The sequence below is a fragment of the Saimiri boliviensis genome, chromosome 3 (assembly GCF_048565385.1).
Source record: "Saimiri boliviensis isolate mSaiBol1 chromosome 3, mSaiBol1.pri, whole genome shotgun sequence".
Taxonomy (NCBI): Eukaryota; Metazoa; Chordata; class Mammalia; order Primates; family Cebidae; genus Saimiri; species Saimiri boliviensis.
In genome coordinates this window covers 1,833,528-1,852,611 of record NC_133451.1, presented here as the reverse complement: position 1 = coordinate 1,852,611, position 19,084 = coordinate 1,833,528, and the positions used below count along the sequence as shown (strand labels likewise).

The 19,084-nt window shown below is 56.7% G+C and overlaps 1 protein-coding gene across 2 annotated transcripts in view; it reads left to right on the top strand.

Annotated features, from left to right (window-relative positions):
* Nucleotides 1-14,340, top strand: part of LETM1 (leucine zipper and EF-hand containing transmembrane protein 1) — a 39,735-nt gene extending 25,395 nt beyond the window's left edge. The window contains exons 7-14 of one of the 2 annotated variants that reach the window (XM_074395783.1): nucleotides 706-825; nucleotides 2,534-2,665; nucleotides 3,180-3,323; nucleotides 3,985-4,113; nucleotides 5,982-6,116; nucleotides 9,021-9,208; nucleotides 10,098-10,236; nucleotides 11,521-14,340. In XM_074395783.1, coding sequence (XP_074251884.1) covers nucleotides 706-825; nucleotides 2,534-2,665; nucleotides 3,180-3,323; nucleotides 3,985-4,113; nucleotides 5,982-6,116; nucleotides 9,021-9,208; nucleotides 10,098-10,236; nucleotides 11,521-11,670 — 1,137 coding nt within the window. In that variant the 3' untranslated portion in view covers nucleotides 11,671-14,340. Of the gene's footprint in view, nucleotides 1-705; nucleotides 826-2,533; nucleotides 2,666-3,179; nucleotides 3,324-3,981; nucleotides 4,114-5,981; nucleotides 6,117-9,020; nucleotides 9,209-10,097; nucleotides 10,237-11,520 lie in introns of both variants that reach the window. The other variant, XM_074395781.1, reaches the window with a different exon arrangement.
* Nucleotides 14,341-19,084: the final 4,744 nt, after the last annotated feature.

Genomic DNA, 19,084 nt, shown 5'->3' with positions numbered 1-19,084 from the left:
TGTTACTTGTTACAACTGGATGTGTGTGCACAGTTACATCAAGTTTAGTTTTGGAAGTGGAGATGGAGGTACTGCCTACGCCACAGGGTGGTTGTGAGGCAGAGTGGACTCTGAAATGGGGGTGCTGCTGCAGAGTCCTGGTGTGGGAGCCCTGTTGCGGACGATGTAGCAGCGGGCATCTGCCTAGTAGTGGCTGTCATTCCTTCTCCGTGTCTCTCTCCACCTGCTCCTCTCTGTGTGCCTCTGTCCTCTGTACCGGGACTCCTGTTTGCTTTTCCATTTGGGGTCACCATGACCTTGGGCTGAGAGAAAGAGAGGGGCTTTTGGGGTATGAGGTCAAGATGCATCTTTGGAGTGTCTGGTTCTTCGCTCTTTTTCCCTCTCTCCTCCTCTGTCCATACTGGGCACCCTTTGCAGATGGTGAACTGTAGGAATCAGCAGAAACAGCAGGTGGCAGGAGGGACCAGGGTGGGGCTGGTTCTGCCGTCAGCAGCACAGAGGGTGGAGGTGGGCTTCTTGTGTCATGGGCTTGGTCATGGCCATTCTGCACTCCCCAAGATCCTGACCCTCTGTCACAGGGTTCCAGTCACTTCAGACCTAGAACTGAGCTAAACTTGTTAGCCATTCACTCTGGAGGGTGTTCGCATAGACACCGTGACCCACCAGCAACTGTCCCAGATGAGAATTCACTGCTTTGTTTTCTAGCTGATTGCTGAGGAAGGGGTGGACACCCTGAATGTCAAGGAGCTGCAGGCGGCGTGTCGGGCACGAGGCATGCGGGCCCTGGGCGTCACGGAAGACCGCCTTCGGGGCCAGCTGAAGCAGGTGCGTGAGTGCTTACTTTCTGCCAGACCAGCATGGGCTCAAGGGAAACTTCAGCCTCCAAAGGCCACCTGGAGGCTCTTCTCAAACTCTGGGCAGGCCTGGCAAGGTGACACTGTGACCTCTCTGGGGACGGCTGGGAAGTTTGGGCTGTCTCTCGCCCTCCTGGTCTTAACACACTCACATGCACCCCGTGTTCTCTCGTTTTGTTGCCTTTTGAATGTTGCTTTGATTTTTCTTGTCTGCTTTTAGTTGATTTTAAAGACCTTGATAACTTACCGTGTTGGTTATCTGTAGTCAGAGGACTGGAGTTCACCTCGGAGATGTCGGATGTGTTCACATTTTGACTCTCTAAACTGGGGCCATGGAAGGTTTGGGTGGCATGACCGCTCTGACTTCTGGAGCCAGCCCTTCTCTTGGCCACGCCCTGAGCAGGTGCCTGGTTCCCACTGCCATCACATCGAGTGGCTGGTACGTCGGGAAGTGACAGCCCCGGCCGCTCACCCTAACATGGAAAGGGTAAGGGGCGTGGGGCTCCAGCCAGTTTCCTCCCGGCTGCCCTGGCAGTGGTGTGCCCCTGTTGGCGGTCATCCTCCTGTCGGGCTTTCACACAACCTGCAAGTGTAGATGAAGATGTGTGAACACTCTTCCACTCTTGATGCAGCCAGTGTCGATGGCGTGATCCTGTGGCAGGTGCACCGCCCACTCTTACCCCTTGCCTTCCACAGCTGTGTCTTCCATCTGATTCCCCCGCAGAACCTTCTCTGTGTCTGGCTGGGTGCTGACCTCCCTGGCACTCTGCCCAGCCTTCTGGAGCTCAATGGGGACATGGGCCGCACACAGGGGTGTCTGAGCAGGGGGGCAGGTGCCATCCCTACCCAGGCCCCTCGGCCCCCACGGGAGTCTAGCTCGTTGGGGGCCTGCGTATTGTGTGTGCACACACTTTCCTTCTCTACCCACTTCTCCTCAGCTTTCTCTTAGGGTTTGCTCTCATGTTTTGCCCTGTGTTCACTTTGTCTCCAACCACTGTTACAGTCTTTCTTGCCCATTTGAAGATTGTCTTAGTGTCACTCAGGCAGCCAGCCCTGGAACCTGACCTGTGCGGAGCCTGTGGGCACCCAAGTGCTAACCGGCCTCAATGATGCTGCCTCTGTGGGCCTGCTTTATGTTGACGTCGGCTGGTTTTGTTTGTTTGAGACAGAGTCTTGCCCTGTCACCCAGGCTGGAGTGCAGTGGTGCGACTTCCACTTGATATAACCTCCACCTTCTGGGTTCAAGCAGTTTTTGTGCCTCAGCCTCCCAAGTAGCTGGGACTACAGGCGCATACCAGCACTGCCATGCCCGGCTAATTTTTTTGTGTTTTTAGTAGAGACGGGGTTTCACCATTTGGCCAGACTGGTCTTGAACTCCTGACCTCATGATCCACCTGCCTCAGCCTCCCAAAGTAACCTGGAGTGTGTTTAAGTGGAGAGTTGGTGCCCTTTTCTGAGGCCCTTGGGGGCCTCTCTGTGGGGGCTGCGGACCCCCTGAGCCTCTTCGGTGTTGGGTTTACTAACGTGACATCAGTGGGTCACACAGCAGAGCGACAAGTAGACCTTTTAGGACTTGAGACACCGTCTTCTCTGAGGCTGTCCTAGTGAGGAGGGGTGGGCCTGCTGTGGTAGCGGCAGGGTTGGTGCTGCCTGTTTACTGAATCTGGCCTTGGCTGCAGTGGCTGGACCTGCACCTGCATCAGGAGATCCCCACGTCTCTGCTCATCCTGTCCCGGGCCATGTACCTCCCGGACACCCTCTCGCCAGCCGACCAGCTCAAGTCCACACTGCAGACCCTCCCGGAGATTGTGGTGCGTGCTGTTGGAGACCCCTTTTACTTCATCTCTTTGTAGGTGGCCCCTCTCTTCCAGGGTAGAGGGAGGCGTGCAAGAGCACTCATTGCTCAACCATGGGCAGAGAGGCCCCCATCCACCCAGCCTCCCTCCCACCCCCTCACTAGTGCCCCCACCCGGCCTCCTGTCCCCTCCCTTCTGTCCCTCTCCCCGGCCCCACACCTGCCGTCTCCTGCACGTGATCCCGACCTGGCCACGTGCTGGCTGCCCTGGGTCTCTGCCTTGGCCTGCGGAGCTGCGCCAGTAGCGCCTGTGCTCCTTCCCTGTACGTCAGGAGTCATCAGGTGACCACAGAGAGCAGTCCAGGGGCTTCCCAGCAATTGCGGGCAGCACCGCTGCAGTGCCTGTCCCTTGTGTGTGATGCCCAGGTGGTGACAGCGCTCAGGGATATGGGGCAGAGGGCAGAGGTTAGGGGCAGCAGGGGCCTCTGGGGGCTTCCGGGGCTCACCCACAGGTGCACCCCCTTCTGAAGGCAAAGGAAGCACAGGTGAAAGCAGCCGAGGTGGAGGGCGAGCAGGTGGACAACAAGGCCAAGCTGGAGGCCACTCTGCAGGAGGAGGCAGCCATCCAGCAGGAGCACCTGGAGAAGGAGCTGCAGAGGCGCTCGGAGGCAGCGGTGAGTGCGGCCCTGCTCCGCGGGGCGTGAGGCTGTCCCAACCCAGCCTCCTTAGAAACCCCCACGTGCCCACAGGCTTGGCCCTGCCGTTCCGTCCTGCAGATTTATTTCCTCTTGGAGTGGTCAGGGAGATAGGGTCCCTGGGTGTGGGGGCTGCAACTCTGACGTGGGAACTGCCTGATGGCCACAGTGGTGCTCACAGGAGAGGTAGCTTCGCCGTCTCAGAGGAGCTGGCTCAGCACACGGCAGTGCCTGCTTTCTCCTGAGGTACTTGCTGTGAGGGGCGCTGGCAGAGCAGCCTCAGGCTCCCCCAGGCTCTGGGCCCCTCTTCAATGTGGGCCCTGTGGTCCTTTGGGTCCCATGCATGGTACCCACCCACAGGCTTAGCCTCCTGCTCTGCAAGTGACAGGGCAGCTTGGTGGAGTCATGGGGAGACCAGAGACAGGCAAGGTGCTCTGGCCCACTCCTGAGAGGGCCTCAGCTGACCTGGCAGCTGTATGGGACCTCCCTAGGGACATCCTGCGGCAGGTATACTACCCGTTGTCACCTGTAGCCTGCTTCCAGGGTGGCCTCTGCCATTTGTGCTGAGCGTCAGGTAGCCAGAAAGGCTGCTTCTGTGCGACAGAGGGTACCGGGCTGATGTCACCTTGCCTTTCAGAAGGATATTGAGCTCAAAGGTGTGGAAGCTGCTCCCCAAAGGGCAGGGGCCGAGCCACAGCCAGAAGTGCCCGACACAGTCCTGCAGTCAGAGACCCTGAAGGACACAGCCCCCGTGCTGGAGGGCTTGAAGGTAACGAGACGGGTTCTGGGACCCTGGAGGCTGAGGAGGGTGTGGCCTGGCTTTGTGGACAGTTGTGGGGCAGGGATGGGGTCAGTTTGGCTAGGGCACTTACAGCCCTCAGTGAGAGGGGATGGTGAAGGGGTTGAGGACGAGGCCGGTGGAGCGCACCCGTAAGAGGCTTGATGGTTGGGAAGAGAGTGAGTCCGGCCGGGCTCTGCACTGTGCCTGTGTGTGTGGTAGCTGAGCCTGCCATGAACTTGGTACCCTGGCCCACGGTGTAGCAGGTTTGAGGCCCCCCCGCCCCGTCAGCTTCCCAGGCGGTGGAGGGGAGTGGCAGCCAATGTGGTGCCTCAAGGTGGAACTCCCTCCGCAGGCCCAACCTGGGATCGCCTCCTGTGGAGGGATCGGGGTTTGGGGCATCTTCAGACCCCCCATGCCAGCCTTTGAGGGGCAACCTCCAGGCTCCTGTGCTGCCGACGTGGGATGCCTCCTGGCACCTTCCATCTTGAACTCACAGGCTGGAGTGCAATGGCACCATCTCAGCTCACTGCAGCCTCAGCCTCCTAGGTTTAAGCAACTCTCCTGCCTCAGCCTCCCAAGTAGGTGGGAGTACAGGCATGCACTGTACCCAAGTAGGTGGGTACAGACCTGGTTAATTTTTCTATTTTTAGTAGAGATAGGGTTTCACTATGTTGGCCAGCCTGGCCTCAAACTCCTGACCTTAAGTAATTCACCCGCCTTGGCCTCCCAAAGTGCTAGGATTACAGGTATGAGCCACCATACCCAGCCTTAAAAAAAACAGAACAAAAATTTAAACTTTTTAGTTCGTTAAAAATAAAAAAATCAAAACTATTCTGTAAAAACGATTGTGATCACATGGGGTTTGTCCAAAAAATACAGATTGTCTTAATTTTTTTTTTTTTTTTTTTTTTTTTTGAGTTGGGATCTCAGTCTGTCACCCAGGCTGGAGTGTAGTGACACAACCTCAGCTCACTGAAGCCTTGACCTCCCAGGCTCAAGTGATTCTTTTGCCTCAGCCTCCTAAGTAGCTGGAATTACAGGCACCCACCACTGGCCTGGCTAACTTCTGTATTTTCAGTAGAGATGAGATTTCACCATGTTGGCCAGGCTGATCTCAAACTCCTGGCCTCAAGTGATCCTCCCACCTCGGCCTCCCAGAGTGCTGGGTTTACAGGCGTGAGCCTTTCTGCCTGGCCAAAGTTTTTTCAAATGTAATTTCTATATTAACTGACGAAATTGGAAAAGCCGGAACAATCAGTAGTGCCATTTCCATATTAACAGGCAAAGTTAGAAAAGCCAGGAATGATTCTCTCAGTATCTGCAGAAAGAGCATGAGGCCGAGCCCGGTGTCCTCTCCTGATACACGGGTGTCCGGCAGGTGTGGGGAGCTTTTTCAGCCCAGTCAAAAGCATCTGCAGAAGTGCCTCCCGCTGCCATCGCCCTCAGGGATGAGACGCTGATGAGGATGACTGTTCTCACTCCCAGCTCAGCGTTGGCCTAAGGGTTTCCGTCAGGGCAGATGGGTACAGAAAACAAAACCATACAGATCAGAAAGGAAAAAGGAAAACTATTTTTTCAGAAATACATTCTGGTAATGAGTCGTTAGAGGAAGTTTGAACAGTACGGCATGCCCCTAAGTAGACTCAGCCCAGGACAAGAGTCACACTGGACACTCACTGGTAACAAGAGACCATCGGGGTTCAGGTTCAGTGCTGTGCTGCCTGCACACATGATCAAGTTCATAATATGAATAGTTCGTAAATAGTTCATAATATGAATGGAGCAGCCGGTCACTCGGGAACAGGCCAGTTCTTTCCTTTGGCTCAGGCTTTGTTGTTTGTCCATTTTTATCCCAGGAGGAGGAGATAACTAAGGAGGAAATTGACATCCTCAGCGATGCCTGCTCTAAGCTGCAGGAGCAGACGAAGTCACTCACCAAGGAGAAGGAGGAGCTGGAGCTGCTGAAGGAGGACGTGCAGGACTACAGCGAGGTGGGTGGGATTTGCTCCCGGGACTGAGGCTGCAGGAAGAGTAAAATTGCTGTACTGGCCCCAAAAGTATTACGTCTTACTTCCGTCAGATACCTGATAAGCTGGGCGAAGAGTATTTGGAGAGGAAAGCAAATTATAAATAAATCTTATTCAGTAATGTTTTCCTGGCCATTCTGGCTGGGCCAGTCTTCTAGGATGTGGCTGTGTGCCGTTCAGGCCACAGGTGTGTGTACACCTTTTTTTTTTTTTTTTTTGAGACAAGATCTTGCTCTATCACCCAGGCTGGAGTGCCGTGGCACAATTTCAGTTCACTGTGACCTCCGCCTCCTGGATTCAACAATTATCGTGCCTCAGCCTCCCAAGTAGCTGAGATTCTAAGCATGCACCACCACACCCAGCTTAATTTTTTGTATTTTTAGTAGAGACAGGGTTTCACCATGTTGACCAGGCTGGTCTTGAATTCCTGGCCTCAAGCGATCCACCCCTCACCCTCCCAAAGTGCTGGGATTACAGGTGTGAGCCACTGCTCCTGGCCACATCTTTTAGTTTCTAAACATGGGAGGGTGTCTCATGAAGTTTGGTCACTTGATGATAAGATCTTATTCATGATTACCCAAAAGTGGCTTTTTTTCTTCCATGGTGATTCTTTTTCATTTTTCGTAAATATTACTTTCTAATACAGTTTTTTAAAAAACTGTTTTTGGCCAGACACAGTGGCTCACGTCTGTAATCCCAGCACTTTGGGAGGCTGAGGTGGGTGGGTCACCTGAGGTCAGGAGTTCAAGACCAGCCTGGTCAACATGATAAAACCCAGTTTCTACTAAAAATACAAAAATTAGCCGGATGTAGTGGTGTGCGCCTGTAATCTCAGCTACTTGGGAAGCTGAGGCAGGAGAATCATTTGAACCTGGGAGGCAGAGGTTGCAGTGAGCCAAGATTGCATCACACCATTGCACTCCAGCTTGGGCGACAGAGTGAGACTCCGTCTCAAAAAAAAAAAAAACTGTTTTCATAGCTCTGTTGGAAATCTGATTTTTCAGTTGACAAAAATAATTTGCCATTTCTGGATTTCTGACAGCCCTTGGGTTCTCCACCAGATGTGAGGTGCTTATCACCAGCTCAGCCTGTTCCTCCCCTCCCCTTCTCCCTCCCCCCTTCCTCTCCCCTCCCCTCCCCTCCCCCTCCTATCCCCTCCCCCCCCCTCCTCTCTCCTCCCCTCCCCCTCTCCTCTCCTCCTGCTCTCCCTCCCTCCCCTCCCCTCCCCTCCCCTCCCCTCCCTTCCCCTCCCCTCCCCTCCCCTCCCCTCCCTTCCCCTCCCCTCCCCTCCCCTCCCCCATTCTTCCTCATGGTGTTTACTAAAAAACAACTTGGAATTTAAAAAGATACTTAAGGTAAGCCGGGCGCGGTGGCTCAAGCCTGTAATCCCAGCACTTTGGGAGGCCGAGGCGGGTGGATCACAAGGTCAAGCGATCGAGACCATCCTGGTCAACATGGTGAAACCCCGTCTCTACTAAAAATACAAAAAATTAGCTGGGCATGGTGGCGCGTGCCTGTAATCCCAGCTACTCAGGAGGCTGAGGCAGGAGAATTGCCTGAACCCAGGAGGCGGAGGTTGCGGTGAGCCGAGATGGCGCCATTGCCCTCCAGCCTGGGCAACAAGAGCGAAACTCAGTCTCCAAAAAAAGAAAAAAAAAAAAAAAAGAAAAAGATACTTAAGGTTGGGCACTGGTGGATCAGACTTGTAATCCCAGCACTTTGGGAAGTCAAAGCAGGAGGATCACTTGAGCTCAGGAGTTCTAAACCAACCTGGGCAACATGATGAAACCCCATTTCGGAGAAAAAATACAAAAATTAGCCAGGCACAATGGCACTTGCCTGTACTCCCAGCTACTCAAGAGGCTGAGGCAGGAGGATCGCTTGGGAGTTGGAGGCTACAATGAGTTGAGATCATGCCACTTCGCTCCAGCCTGGGCGACAGAGCAAGATCCTCCAACCCTATTTCAAAAAACAAAGACATTAAGTTTCCTTGATTAATTCATTCACTTAATTTTTTCTTGACGAATGTAAAGGAAATTGAGATTCGTAGTAGAGTCTGTGTCCTTTGCTTGCCAGGCAGTGTTTGTACAAAAATAAGAAATTTGTATGCTAGAAATACAGTTTTGTAACTTTCTCTGGTTCCAATTAATGGGTTTAATTAGCTTTGCAAGTTAATTTAGTATTACCTTTTTTTTTTTTTTTTTTTTTTTTTTTTTTTTTTGAGATAGGGTCTTGCTCTGTCACCCAGGCTGAAGTGTGGTGTGATCTTGACTCACTGCAGCCTCGATCTCCCAGGCTTAAGTGATCCTTCTGTCTCAGCCTCCGGGGTATCTGGGACTACAGGCATCCACTACCATACCTGGCTAGTTTTTTGTTTGAATTTTAGTAGAGATGGGGTGTCACTGTGTTGCCCAGGCTGGCCTCAAACTCCTGTCCTTAAGTGATCCTTTCGCTTTGGCCTCCTAAAGTGCTGGGATTACAGGCATGAGCCACTGTGCCCAACCAGATTTTTTTTTTTTTTTTTTTTAAGACAGAGTCTTGCTCTGTTGCCCAAGCTGGAGTGCGTTGGCATGGTCTTGGCTCACTGCAGCCTCCACCTCCCGGGTTCAAGCGATTCTCCTGCCTCAGTTTCCTGAGTAGCTGGGATTACAGGTGCCCACCACCATGCCCAGCTAATTTTTGTGGGGTTTTTTTAGTAGAGATGGGGTTTTACCACATTGGCCAGGCTGGTCTTGAACTCCTAACCTCAGGTTATCCACCTGCCTCAGCCTCCCAGAGTGTTAAAATTGCAGGCGTGAGCCACTGCCCCCGGCCCTCCTCCTTTTTTTTTTTAAGACAAACTTTTTACAACCAAAATAATTTTGTTAGGACTTGCAAGAGATCAAGAAGGAACTTTCAAAGACTGGTGAAGAAAAATATGTGGAAGAGTCTAAAGCCAGCAAGAGACTGACGAAAAGGGTACAGCAGATGATCGGGCAGATCGATGGCTTGATCTCGCAGCTGGAAATGGACCAGCAGGCCGGCAAGCTGGCCACGGCCAAGGGCGTGCCCACAGGGTGAGTGGGGTGGCAGGTGCGGGAGAGGGGTCGGGGGCTCACGAAGGGAGGCTGGTCGCTCTGCTGCCTCCTAGCTGGGCCCTTCTGGTTCCAAAGGGCACATCTTGGCCTCCACCTGGCTGCCTCTCCACCTTTGACCCAGCAGTCCCAGCCAGGAAACCTCTGGGCATCTTGGTCTCTGCATTCGAGAGCAGTTGGTACCTTCCTGGCCCTTCTTCCTCTTCCCACAGCCCTCTCCCCTCTTGGCTTCTGTTTACTCCAGCCTCTCTCTTGCTTCTCCCTCTCCCTGACCCCAGCCATGCTCAGTAGTGACACCAGCTCAGGCCAGTGGCTTTCTCTGTGCCCTGCATGTTCCAGCTTCCTGCCACAGTGGCTGAGGGAGCTGCCATTGTGTGAGTCCCTTTTGGGTGAATGAAAACAGCTGTTCGGTAACAGCTGGTGTCCTGTAGGCTCCAAATCTCCATCCCCACACCCACAGCACTGCAGGCGGGCTTCCCATGGCACCCTGCTCATGCTCTTGTTTCTGCTCTCGGAGGCCCTCACCTGCCCAGGGCACCACAGCCGTGTGTGATCATGAGTGCATTGCCAAGTGGCCCCAGGCCTGAGGACACTGCCCAGTCTCCATGTTCCTGGAAGGGCAGCCACCAAGGGGGCACACATGCCCGTGGAAACCCTGGACCTGGTGGTGTTTCTGTGTTTGTGTCCACGCTGGCTCTGGGAGCTCTTGGTGGCAAATTTGGGATGGGATCACCCCTTGGGGGTCCGAGCTGGAGGTGGCCCGGCTCAGGCAGAGCCACCTGTGTCAGGGCTGATGACTTGCAGCACACAGGCGGTGCAGCCCGTGTGGCAGGACGGCTGCCCGTGCCACATGCAGGCTGTGCCCCCACAGGGAGAACGTCATCAGTGTCGCCGAGCTCATCAGTGCCATGAAGCAAGTGAAGCACATTCCCGAAAGCAAGCTCACCAGCCTGGCCGCAGCACTGGACGAGAACAAGGACGGCAAGGTCAACATCGATGACCTCGTCAAGGTGGGCCTCACGGGGACCGCTCGGGCCAGCGAGGTGCTCTAGGGCGGGGCAGAGGGGCTGTTGCTTATACACCTGGCACCCTGTGGGCAGCTGCCCCCTCCTGTCGGGGTCAGGTCTGCCACTGCCACTGCTCCTTTAAGCTGCTGCTCTCCCGTGAGACATCAAAAGTGATCAATTATTATGTGTCTGTTTATTGGGTTTTGTTTTTGTTTTTGTTCTGAGATGGAATTTCACTCTTGTTGCCCAGGCTGGAGTGCAGTGGCTCGGTCTCGGCTCACCACAGTCTCCACTTCCTGGGTTCAAGCAATTCTTCTGCCTCAGCCTCCCAAGCAGCTGGGATTATAGGCACACGCCACCACACCCAGCTACTTTTGTATTTTTAGTGGAGACAGGGTTTCTCCATGTTGGTCAAGCTGGTCTCGAACTCCCGACCTCAGGTGGTCTGCCTGCCTCAGACTCCCAAAGTGCTGGGATTATAGGCGTGAGCCACCGTGCCCGGCCATAAGTGAGAAATTTTTGAGGTGACAAACTCACCAAGTGTTGAGACAACAGACACGCCTAGTAGGCGTACGTCTCCCTGGACCCCACCCCCAGCTGCTGCAGCTGGTGGCACAGGGGAGCTGGGGGGCGACACCGCCTCTCAGGGGCCCCCAAGGCTGGGCTGAGCTCCCAAGTGCAGCCACTCAAGGTTCCAGGGCAGCCCAGGAGACGCTGTCCCGGATCCAGTCTCTGAGGGGAAGCTGGGACTCTAGCCTGAGCTGGACACGCCCATTTTCCCCGTCACTGACGTTTCTGAGGGGAAGCTGCCCTGTGGCTCCCCAGTGCATGCATCAAGTTAGTGATTTTCCAGACATGTGTTAGCAACATTGGCTGGTTTCTGTCAGTTCAGTTTGGAAGCAAGGATCAGACACATAAAGCAGCCGCTCTTCCCTTCCTTGTTAGTCTGGATGGCAGAGTGGGGACAAGGTCCCTGCATGTCACCGCACTCTGCCCTGGGAAGCCATGGCCCAGGTCCCTGGCCAGAGCAGGAACTTGACCCTGGCAGCCCCACTGTGCTGTCTGCCACCTGCCTGGGTGGCCCCCTGGCTCCTTTGTCCTCCCACTCTGAGCCCCTTCCCCAAGGCCTGTGGCACCCCCAGGGGAATTGGTGCTCTGAGGCCCCTGGGGCCCAAAGGCAGCAATTTCGTGCTGCTGCCACCCCAGCCTGGGCAGCTGAGGGCACCAGCCCCTCCTCACTGCAGTAGGGCACAGCCGCCTGAGCCCCTCCCTTTCCCATGTATGTAGGTGATTGAGCTCGTGGACAAAGAAGATGTTCACGTCTCCACCAGCCAGGTGGCTGAGATTGTAGCAACACTGGAGAAGGAGGAGAAGGTGGAGGAGAAGGAGAAGGCCAAGGAGAAGGCGGAGAAGGAGGTCGCAGAGGTGAAGAGCTAGACCCGCGGGACTGGGCCCCTGTCTCCCGCTGTGCCGCTGCCCTGGTGAGGGCTGTGAGAACGATTGCTTTGTGGTGATTCATAGTGGCTCATCTAATACTGTGGCTGGAATAAATCGGAGACTTCCATAATCAAGTAAATGTTAATTTTCATCATTCCACGGAGATTCAGTCTGTCCGGAATCCCGGAACCCCTCCACAGAATCATGTCTGGATCCACACGGTGGTGTGGCTGCCACGGCCTCCTGGATCCAGAGGCAGCGGGCCAGGCCACGCCGGGTTAGGAAGGCACGCCCCTGCGTGCGCCCTCACGTCTCAGCGTCTGACTGTGCTGCCCTGTTCCAGGGAGGAGAATGAGGACCACGTGGACTCCGCCCACACGGAGCTAGCAGCTGTGCCCACCTTCAGAGGTGTCAGGAGACACAGCCCAGCCTCCTCAGGTCTGGAGATGCCTCCACTCACCTGTGGACCCTGATTTCTAGATTTCAGCCTCAGTAGACCTGGCTTCCTGCACACTTCCGGTTGGATCTGGGTCACCATGGAGACGGAGGTGTCCGCCATCTCCGCGGCCTGTGGAGAGTGATGTCTTCCTGCTGGGCGTGCCAGTTCTCACGTGGGCTTTCCTGGTGTATCAGAGCTCTTTCTTGACTTTATTTTCCCCTGATTCATTAAGCAGTCTGTTGGCAGTTTTCCCATGCCGGTCTGCCTGCCTCAAGAGCATCTCTGACCCAAGCCGCGACTCCAACGCAGCCCTGGCTGGGGGGCTCCCTTGGGTGGTGCTTGGGCTGCGTGCCATGTGGGCTGCAGTGGATTCGCTGTTTCAGGGATGAGCCTGGCTCAGGGTTGGTGGGGCTCTGAAGCGCATACGGGGTTCTTTGTAGCTTCTAGTTCAAGTCCGGTGCGCCTGCAGCTGTGCGCCCTTGTCACCTTTTACGGTGCTGCACGCTCAGGCCCTTGGCTCCTTTAACAAGCAGGCTGGTCACCGAGGCATGAGGAAGTCCCTGGGGGCTTCGAGGGCAACTCCTCTGGTGCTAGGGTTTGCTCTGTGCCATCTGGGTGGAGCTGGCGGCCTCCCCGCACTCTGCAGCGTGGTCAGGCTGGCCAGGGCATGGGCACGTGGCGTCCTGCGGCCACCTCCACCCTCCTGCCCAGCCGCGGCATCACACTCATCTTTTTAAGGTCAGGTTGGTTCCTGGCAAAAATGTCCCTCCTGGGCGCCTCCAAGCATAGGGTTTGGAAGACAGAGCAGCGCAGGCAGCCGGGAGAGCCGCGGCACTCAGACAAGGCCTTCTCCATGACTTGAAGCTTCTTTTTGTTCAGCCATTAAAGAAACTTGACAAAATAGGAATAGGAGATATTTCTCAATTGTCAACCTTTGTGCAGGGACACTTGCCTTCTAAAGGCTTTCAGATTTCAATTATTTGAGAAAGAAGTTTGTTTTAGATCCTTAATTACTATTTATGAATTCTCTCACCGTGTGTAAGTAGCCTGGTGTTCGTGTGTCCAAGTGTGCTCGAGAACAAGCCTCGTAGTTGCCGGTGTGCACACGCCTCCCTGCGAGCTGCATCCCAGCCACCAGCTGCCCCGGCTCATCCTCGTCCTCACACTTGGCCGAGCACTGTTGACGTGAACAGCCACTGCCGTGGGCAGCCCGTCCCACTGTCCCCTCTGCCCCGGGCTCCACGTGGCCTTGGGAAGCCGGCTTGCCCTCTGGGTGCTGCGGGAGCTTGGCAGTGGGGAAGGCTCTGGCAGGTACCTTTGCGGCTTCCGTGGGGTCAGCCGTGCTCAGATGCAGGCTTCCTTCCTCGTCATCCTCCCTCGTCACTGCGTGTGTGTTTTCTGTATGTCCTGACCTTTCTTTGTTGCAGCTGAAAGTGGTGTCTGGGTGCAAACGTAAGCAATGATGGATCTGGAAATAAGAGCTCTGTGTAACAAGGTTCTTAAAGCATCGCTTCTTACACCTGCCCATGCCTGACCCTCGGTCTTGGCCTTTTTCAGGAGCTGGGATATCTGTGCCTGGTGAAAATGCAAGTGGGATTCCTGACCTGGGAATTCGGTATTTCCTCTCACTCCAACTAAACACTCCCTTTTTTTTTTTTTTTTTTTTTTTGGAGATGGAGTCTCGCACTGTCGCCCGGGCTGGAATACAGTGGTACAATCTTGGCTAACCGGAAACTCTGCCTCTAGGGTTCAAGTGATTCTCCTGCCTCAGCCTGCTGAGTAGCTGACATTACAGGCACGTGCCACCATGCCCAGCCAATTTTTGTTTTTTTATTGGAGGCGGGGTCACCATGTTGGTCAGGCTGGTCTCAAATTCCTGACGTCTGGTTGATCCACCTGCCTCAGTCTCCTCAAATGCTAGGATTAGAAGCGTGAGCCACCGCGCCCAGCCTAAACACTCACTTCTAACGTAGATTCAGGAATTGGCTGTGTGGCTTCCAGACTCCTTTTGGAATGTCACAATCTAGACTTTATATTTTCACGAAGGCCACCCAGCAGTGGCTGGCAGTGGGTCCCAGTGCTGGCAGAGGCGTGGCGGGAGGAGGATCTGTCTTCATGTGTACTTCAGGGGTCCCAGGGCTAACGCCACCTGAGAGCCCATCCTGGGCTGTGTGAAGCACCTTTTGTAGAAATTGTGTTTTTATTAAAACATCAAATCAGTGTTGCTGTAACAGTGCGGAGTAGTAATATTTCTGAACCGCTGGGCACACAGGAGTGAGTGGAAGTGGCAGAGCCGTAGGGGCAGGTGTGGCCACAGGGCCAGTTCCAGAAGGAGCCTCGCTGTCGTTGGGGGTTCGAGTGCTGGGCCCCCCCTCCATGGGCACAGCCTTTGGCTTCAAACTTCCTGCTCTCCAGGGAGGGCCTGCAGGCTTGGAGGCCCACGTTCCCGGGAACAGAGTGTCCCCAGCCCGTGGCCCTGTCTCCCAGTCAGGCGCTCCCTGCTCTGGGGACCTCAGTGACTTCTTGGGAGTCCTGGAACTAGGGGTTGGGACCTCATCTCTTAACAGGTGTCACCCTGGAGGACCAGCCCTTCTCAAAGACTCAGGCGGCTGAGGGGAAAGAGGGGGCCGAGTACTGCCCGAGGGAGTCCTGGGCAAGGCGAGACTTCAGGCTGCAGCCCGGCGCACAGGCGGGGCCCTGTGGTAGCATGGAGCCACGGAGGGCAGGCTGCAGCCCGCACCTCAGGGTGCTGCCCACCTCAGCGTGGCCCGGCCCTGGGAGTGGGTGGAGGGTGCCTGTGGCAGGATGGCGGTGTGGTGTCCAGCGCCCGACCCTTCCCGGTGGAAGGATCCCTCCCACAGCTGCTTTGCCCACACTGGGACCAGGCCGTGTGGGCGCCTCGGGCTTCTCTGCGGCACTGGCTGCTGGTTCGTTCACACCAGGGGCCTCCCTCGACCCCTAGGCCCTTATTAATCAGAGGAAATGATGGCCCCACAGCTGGGGGGGGAAGGTGCCCACTCGTGGGGACAGCAGCCCAAAGAGCTGTGAACAAACCAGGTGCTGTCAGTGACCCCAGGAGCCACCAGCCATAAGAAGCCGGACCCCCACAAAACGGGTGCCCCTCAGCACAAACCAGCAGAAGGCACAGGCGGGGACCCTGCCAGCCTAGAGGAGGCCCAGCCACTGGAGAGGACCCTGTGGTGGAGGCTCAGCTGTGCTGACAGCCGGGGTGTCTCAGGGCTCATCTCATGGGGCAGGGGCAGCAGCTGGGAAGTCCCTGGTGGGCCAGCTTCAAGGACCAGCCTGGCCAGTGCTCTGCCGCCTGGGGTCTCTAAGGTCGTGCTCTGAGGAGGAAGGTCTGGTCCCCCAGCACCCTCATGGGCCTCTGTGCTCCCAGCGGCCCGGGTCTTTGGTCCCCAGCACCCACTTGGTCCCACTGCGCCCACCAGAGCTCCTCCAGGGCCCTGGTTGGAGAGGGGCCTGAGGTTGTAGCAGGAGCAGCTCCCCAGCCAGCGCTAGGGGGCGCCCCAGCCCGTGCTCCGAGCCCCCCGCTCTGCCGGCCTCTTGGCCGGGTTCTGCCGCAGCCTGTGCCCTTCAGGCCCAAATGCGCCTCCCTGTCCCGCCACTGTCACCAGGTGTCCCATAGCCAGGCCAGCCTCTTGGGGCCCAGCATGGGGTTTCTGGGCAGGTGGGGACATTAGGGAGGTCACTGCCGCTTCCACCGGGCCCGCACTGCCCCACACATGCTTCCCTCAGCGGGGCTGGGTTAGACCCTCGCCTGCCCAGCAAACGGGCCAGGAACTCCCAGTGAGCTTGGAGCTAGAGTATCTTAGAAGCCAGAATGGAAGTTCATGCAGCCCATGGCTGGGAAACCCTGCTCTCAGCCAGCAGAGGGAGGAGGACACGGGGGGGGGGAGGACAGCGGGGGGGGGAGGACAGCAGGGGGAGGAGGACAGCAGGGGGGGGAGGACAGCAGGGGGGGGAGGACAGCAGGGGGAGGAGGACACGGGGGGGGAGGACAGCAGGGGGAGGAGGACAGCAGGGGGAGGAGGACAGCAGAGGGAGGAGGACACGGGGGGGGAGGACAGCAGGGGGAGGAGGACAGCAGGGGGGGAGGACAGCAGGGGGAGGAGGACAGCAGGGGGGGGAGGACAGCAGGGGGGAGGACAGCAGGGGGGAGGACAGCAGGGGGGGGAGGAGGACACCAGGGGGAGGAGGACAGCGGGGGGGGGAGGAGGACAGCAGGGGGGGAGGACAGCAGAGGGAGGACGGCGGCAGAGGGAGGAGGACACCGGGGGGGGAGGACAGCAGAGGGAGGAGGACAGCAGGGGGGGGAGGACAGCAGGGGGAGGAGGACAGCGGGGGGGGAGGACAGCAGGGGGAGGAGGACAGCAGGGGGAGGAGGACAGCAGGGGGGGAGGACAGCAGGGGGGGGAGGACAGCAGAGGGAGGAGGACAGCAGAGGGAGGAGGACACCGGGGGGGGAGGACAGCAGGGGGAGGAGGACAGCAGAGGGAGGAGGACAGCAGGGGGGGGAGGACAGCAGAGGGAGGAGGACAGCAGGGGGAGGAGGACACCGGGGGGGGAGGACAGCAGGGGGAGGAGGACAGCAGAGGGAGGAGGACAGCAGGGGGGGGAGGACAGCAGAGGGAGGAGGACAGCAGAGGGAGGAGGACAGCAGGGGGAGGAGGACAGCAGGGGGGGAGGACAGCAGGGGGAGGAGGACAGCAGGGGGAGGAGGACACCAGGGGGAGGAGGACACCAGGGGGAGGAGGACAGCAGGGGGGGGAGGACAGCAGGGGGAGGAGGACACCAGGGGGAGGAGGACAGCGGGGGGGGAGGACAGCAGGGCGAGGAGGACAGCAGGGGGAGGAGGACACCAGGGGGAGGACGGCGGCAGAGGGGGGACGCCAGAGGGAGGATAGCAGAGGGGATGTGGAAGGAGAGCAGAGGGAGGACAGCAGGGGAAGAGGGCAGAGGAAGGATGAGAGAGGGAGGATAGCAGAGGGAATGGTAGGGAGTCAGGCGAGATGGCACACCACCTCCAGGAAGCCTTCCCAGACTTGCTGTCACCATGTTGTCCTCCCACCCTGCTGGGGCTATGAACTTGGGCAAGGGTCCATTTCCATCTCTGGGTTCTTGGCACATCCATCAGCAAGAAAAAACGCATGTGTCACTGTGGGCGACCCTGGCGGAGCCCAAGGCAGTGGGGGCACTGGTCACCTGGCCTGGGAGGGTAGAGCTAACCTGGAGGAGGGTGCGCCTATATAGCCCCCAGGGGCCCATGAGGGCTTTGCTTACTTTTGGTTCCATGTGGTGGTCGGGGGCGGTACCCAGAAAGCTCCCCAGTTGACTGGGAAGGTGGATGCCAGGGGTGGGGTGATGAAGAGACAGGACCGCCCCCCACCACCACTACCATCTCAGGAACCCATGAGCTGGGAGCAGCCAGGGCGGTGCACCCCCTGGCACCCTGCTCCCTCTCACCAGGCCCCTCATACACACTCCTTGCCCTGGAGGCTCCCAGACCACCAGTGACCTTCGGAGCTGTGCCAGCATCCGCCCGGCGCAGCTGGGACCACCCGGCGGCCAGTCACCCCTCCCTCCCCATCCCAGAACAACCGGACGCAAAGAAAAGCACACAGCCAGGTTAGGAACCAGGCGTCTCTTTATTTTTTGGAAAGTTCGTCGATGGGTTAACAAAATCACACCTGCCAGTTTGGGTGACACCTTTGGCCACCATGCACTGGGCCCCAGGAAGAGACCACCCTGAGCCGTGGCCCTGCAGGCAAGGGACAGCCGCCCAGACTCAGCCCAGGAACAGAACAGAAACACCCACTGAACGCACGGCTTCCCTCCAAGCTCTGAAAGGTAGCAGTCTGGGCTGTAAAACTCTAGAAGCATTGCGTAAGAAGTGTTAAGTCTACATCTTGTAAAAACTCAATAAATTATATATATAGATATATATAAACTTGTAACATCTAATAACATCTGAACCTGCACGCAGGGCCGGCCCCGCCCTGGAAACCGCCTCCCCACCTGGAACACGCAGCAATTAGAGGAATTTGTGTGAAAATACCAGCTTGCTTTTAAGTCCAAAAAATAAATCTCCTAAAAAAAAAAAAAAATCCTATAGAAATCTAATTCTCCTGCAAAAGGAGGACAAAGGAAATAAAGTCTCCTCACCAGCATCCCCTCCAACTAGGAGCCACCTTCTGGGCTCAGAGGGGTCCCCCAGCCCCGGGGCAGGCTGGACGCACATTCTTGCCGTCCCTCTATAGGCGGAATAAACCTTCTCAGGTGTTAATAAGTTAAAAAAGAAAACTCTCCGCCATGTGGCTGGCTAAATGCTACAAGTGTTGGGGTGCAGGAACAAGGGTGCCAGGGGCCCATAAATAGCTTTACAAATATACAGGTCCAGGTACAATTTTTAAAACAAAACTGCGGTGCCAGAAAAGGCCCGGCTCCTCTGCTTGCATGGGTGAGACCCCTGAGGCCCCCGCCACGGCCCGGGGCCACGCCTGCCTCCTGCGCCCCCGGGGCCGCGGGCCGCCGGTGCACTAGGCTTCTCTTCCATATATTTTATATATATGTATGTATATATACCATATACACAGCATCTATTTATAGAAATGTACACTAGTTTCTGGAATAAACCTTTTGGATAAAAGGTAAAGGCTCCCACCTTCAGGTACCCGTAATTTCAGTCTGAGGGGCAGGGTGGGAACAAGGAAAGCCTGGAGGTGGGGGGCAGAGCCACTAATACCCCCAGGCACAAGGTGCTCGACACGTGGGGCTTCCCTGCAGGCTCAGCTTTGGGTGTGGGAGGGCCGGAAGCCCACCCTGTGACATCCCACGATGCAGGGGCCGAGGCCAGGGTCACGTCAGGCCCAGCTCCCTGCCCCACAGGGGTCCCACAGGGTGGGCCCCCTTACATTCCGCACTGGGTCACCCCAGAACAAAGGCCCCACGGTGCTT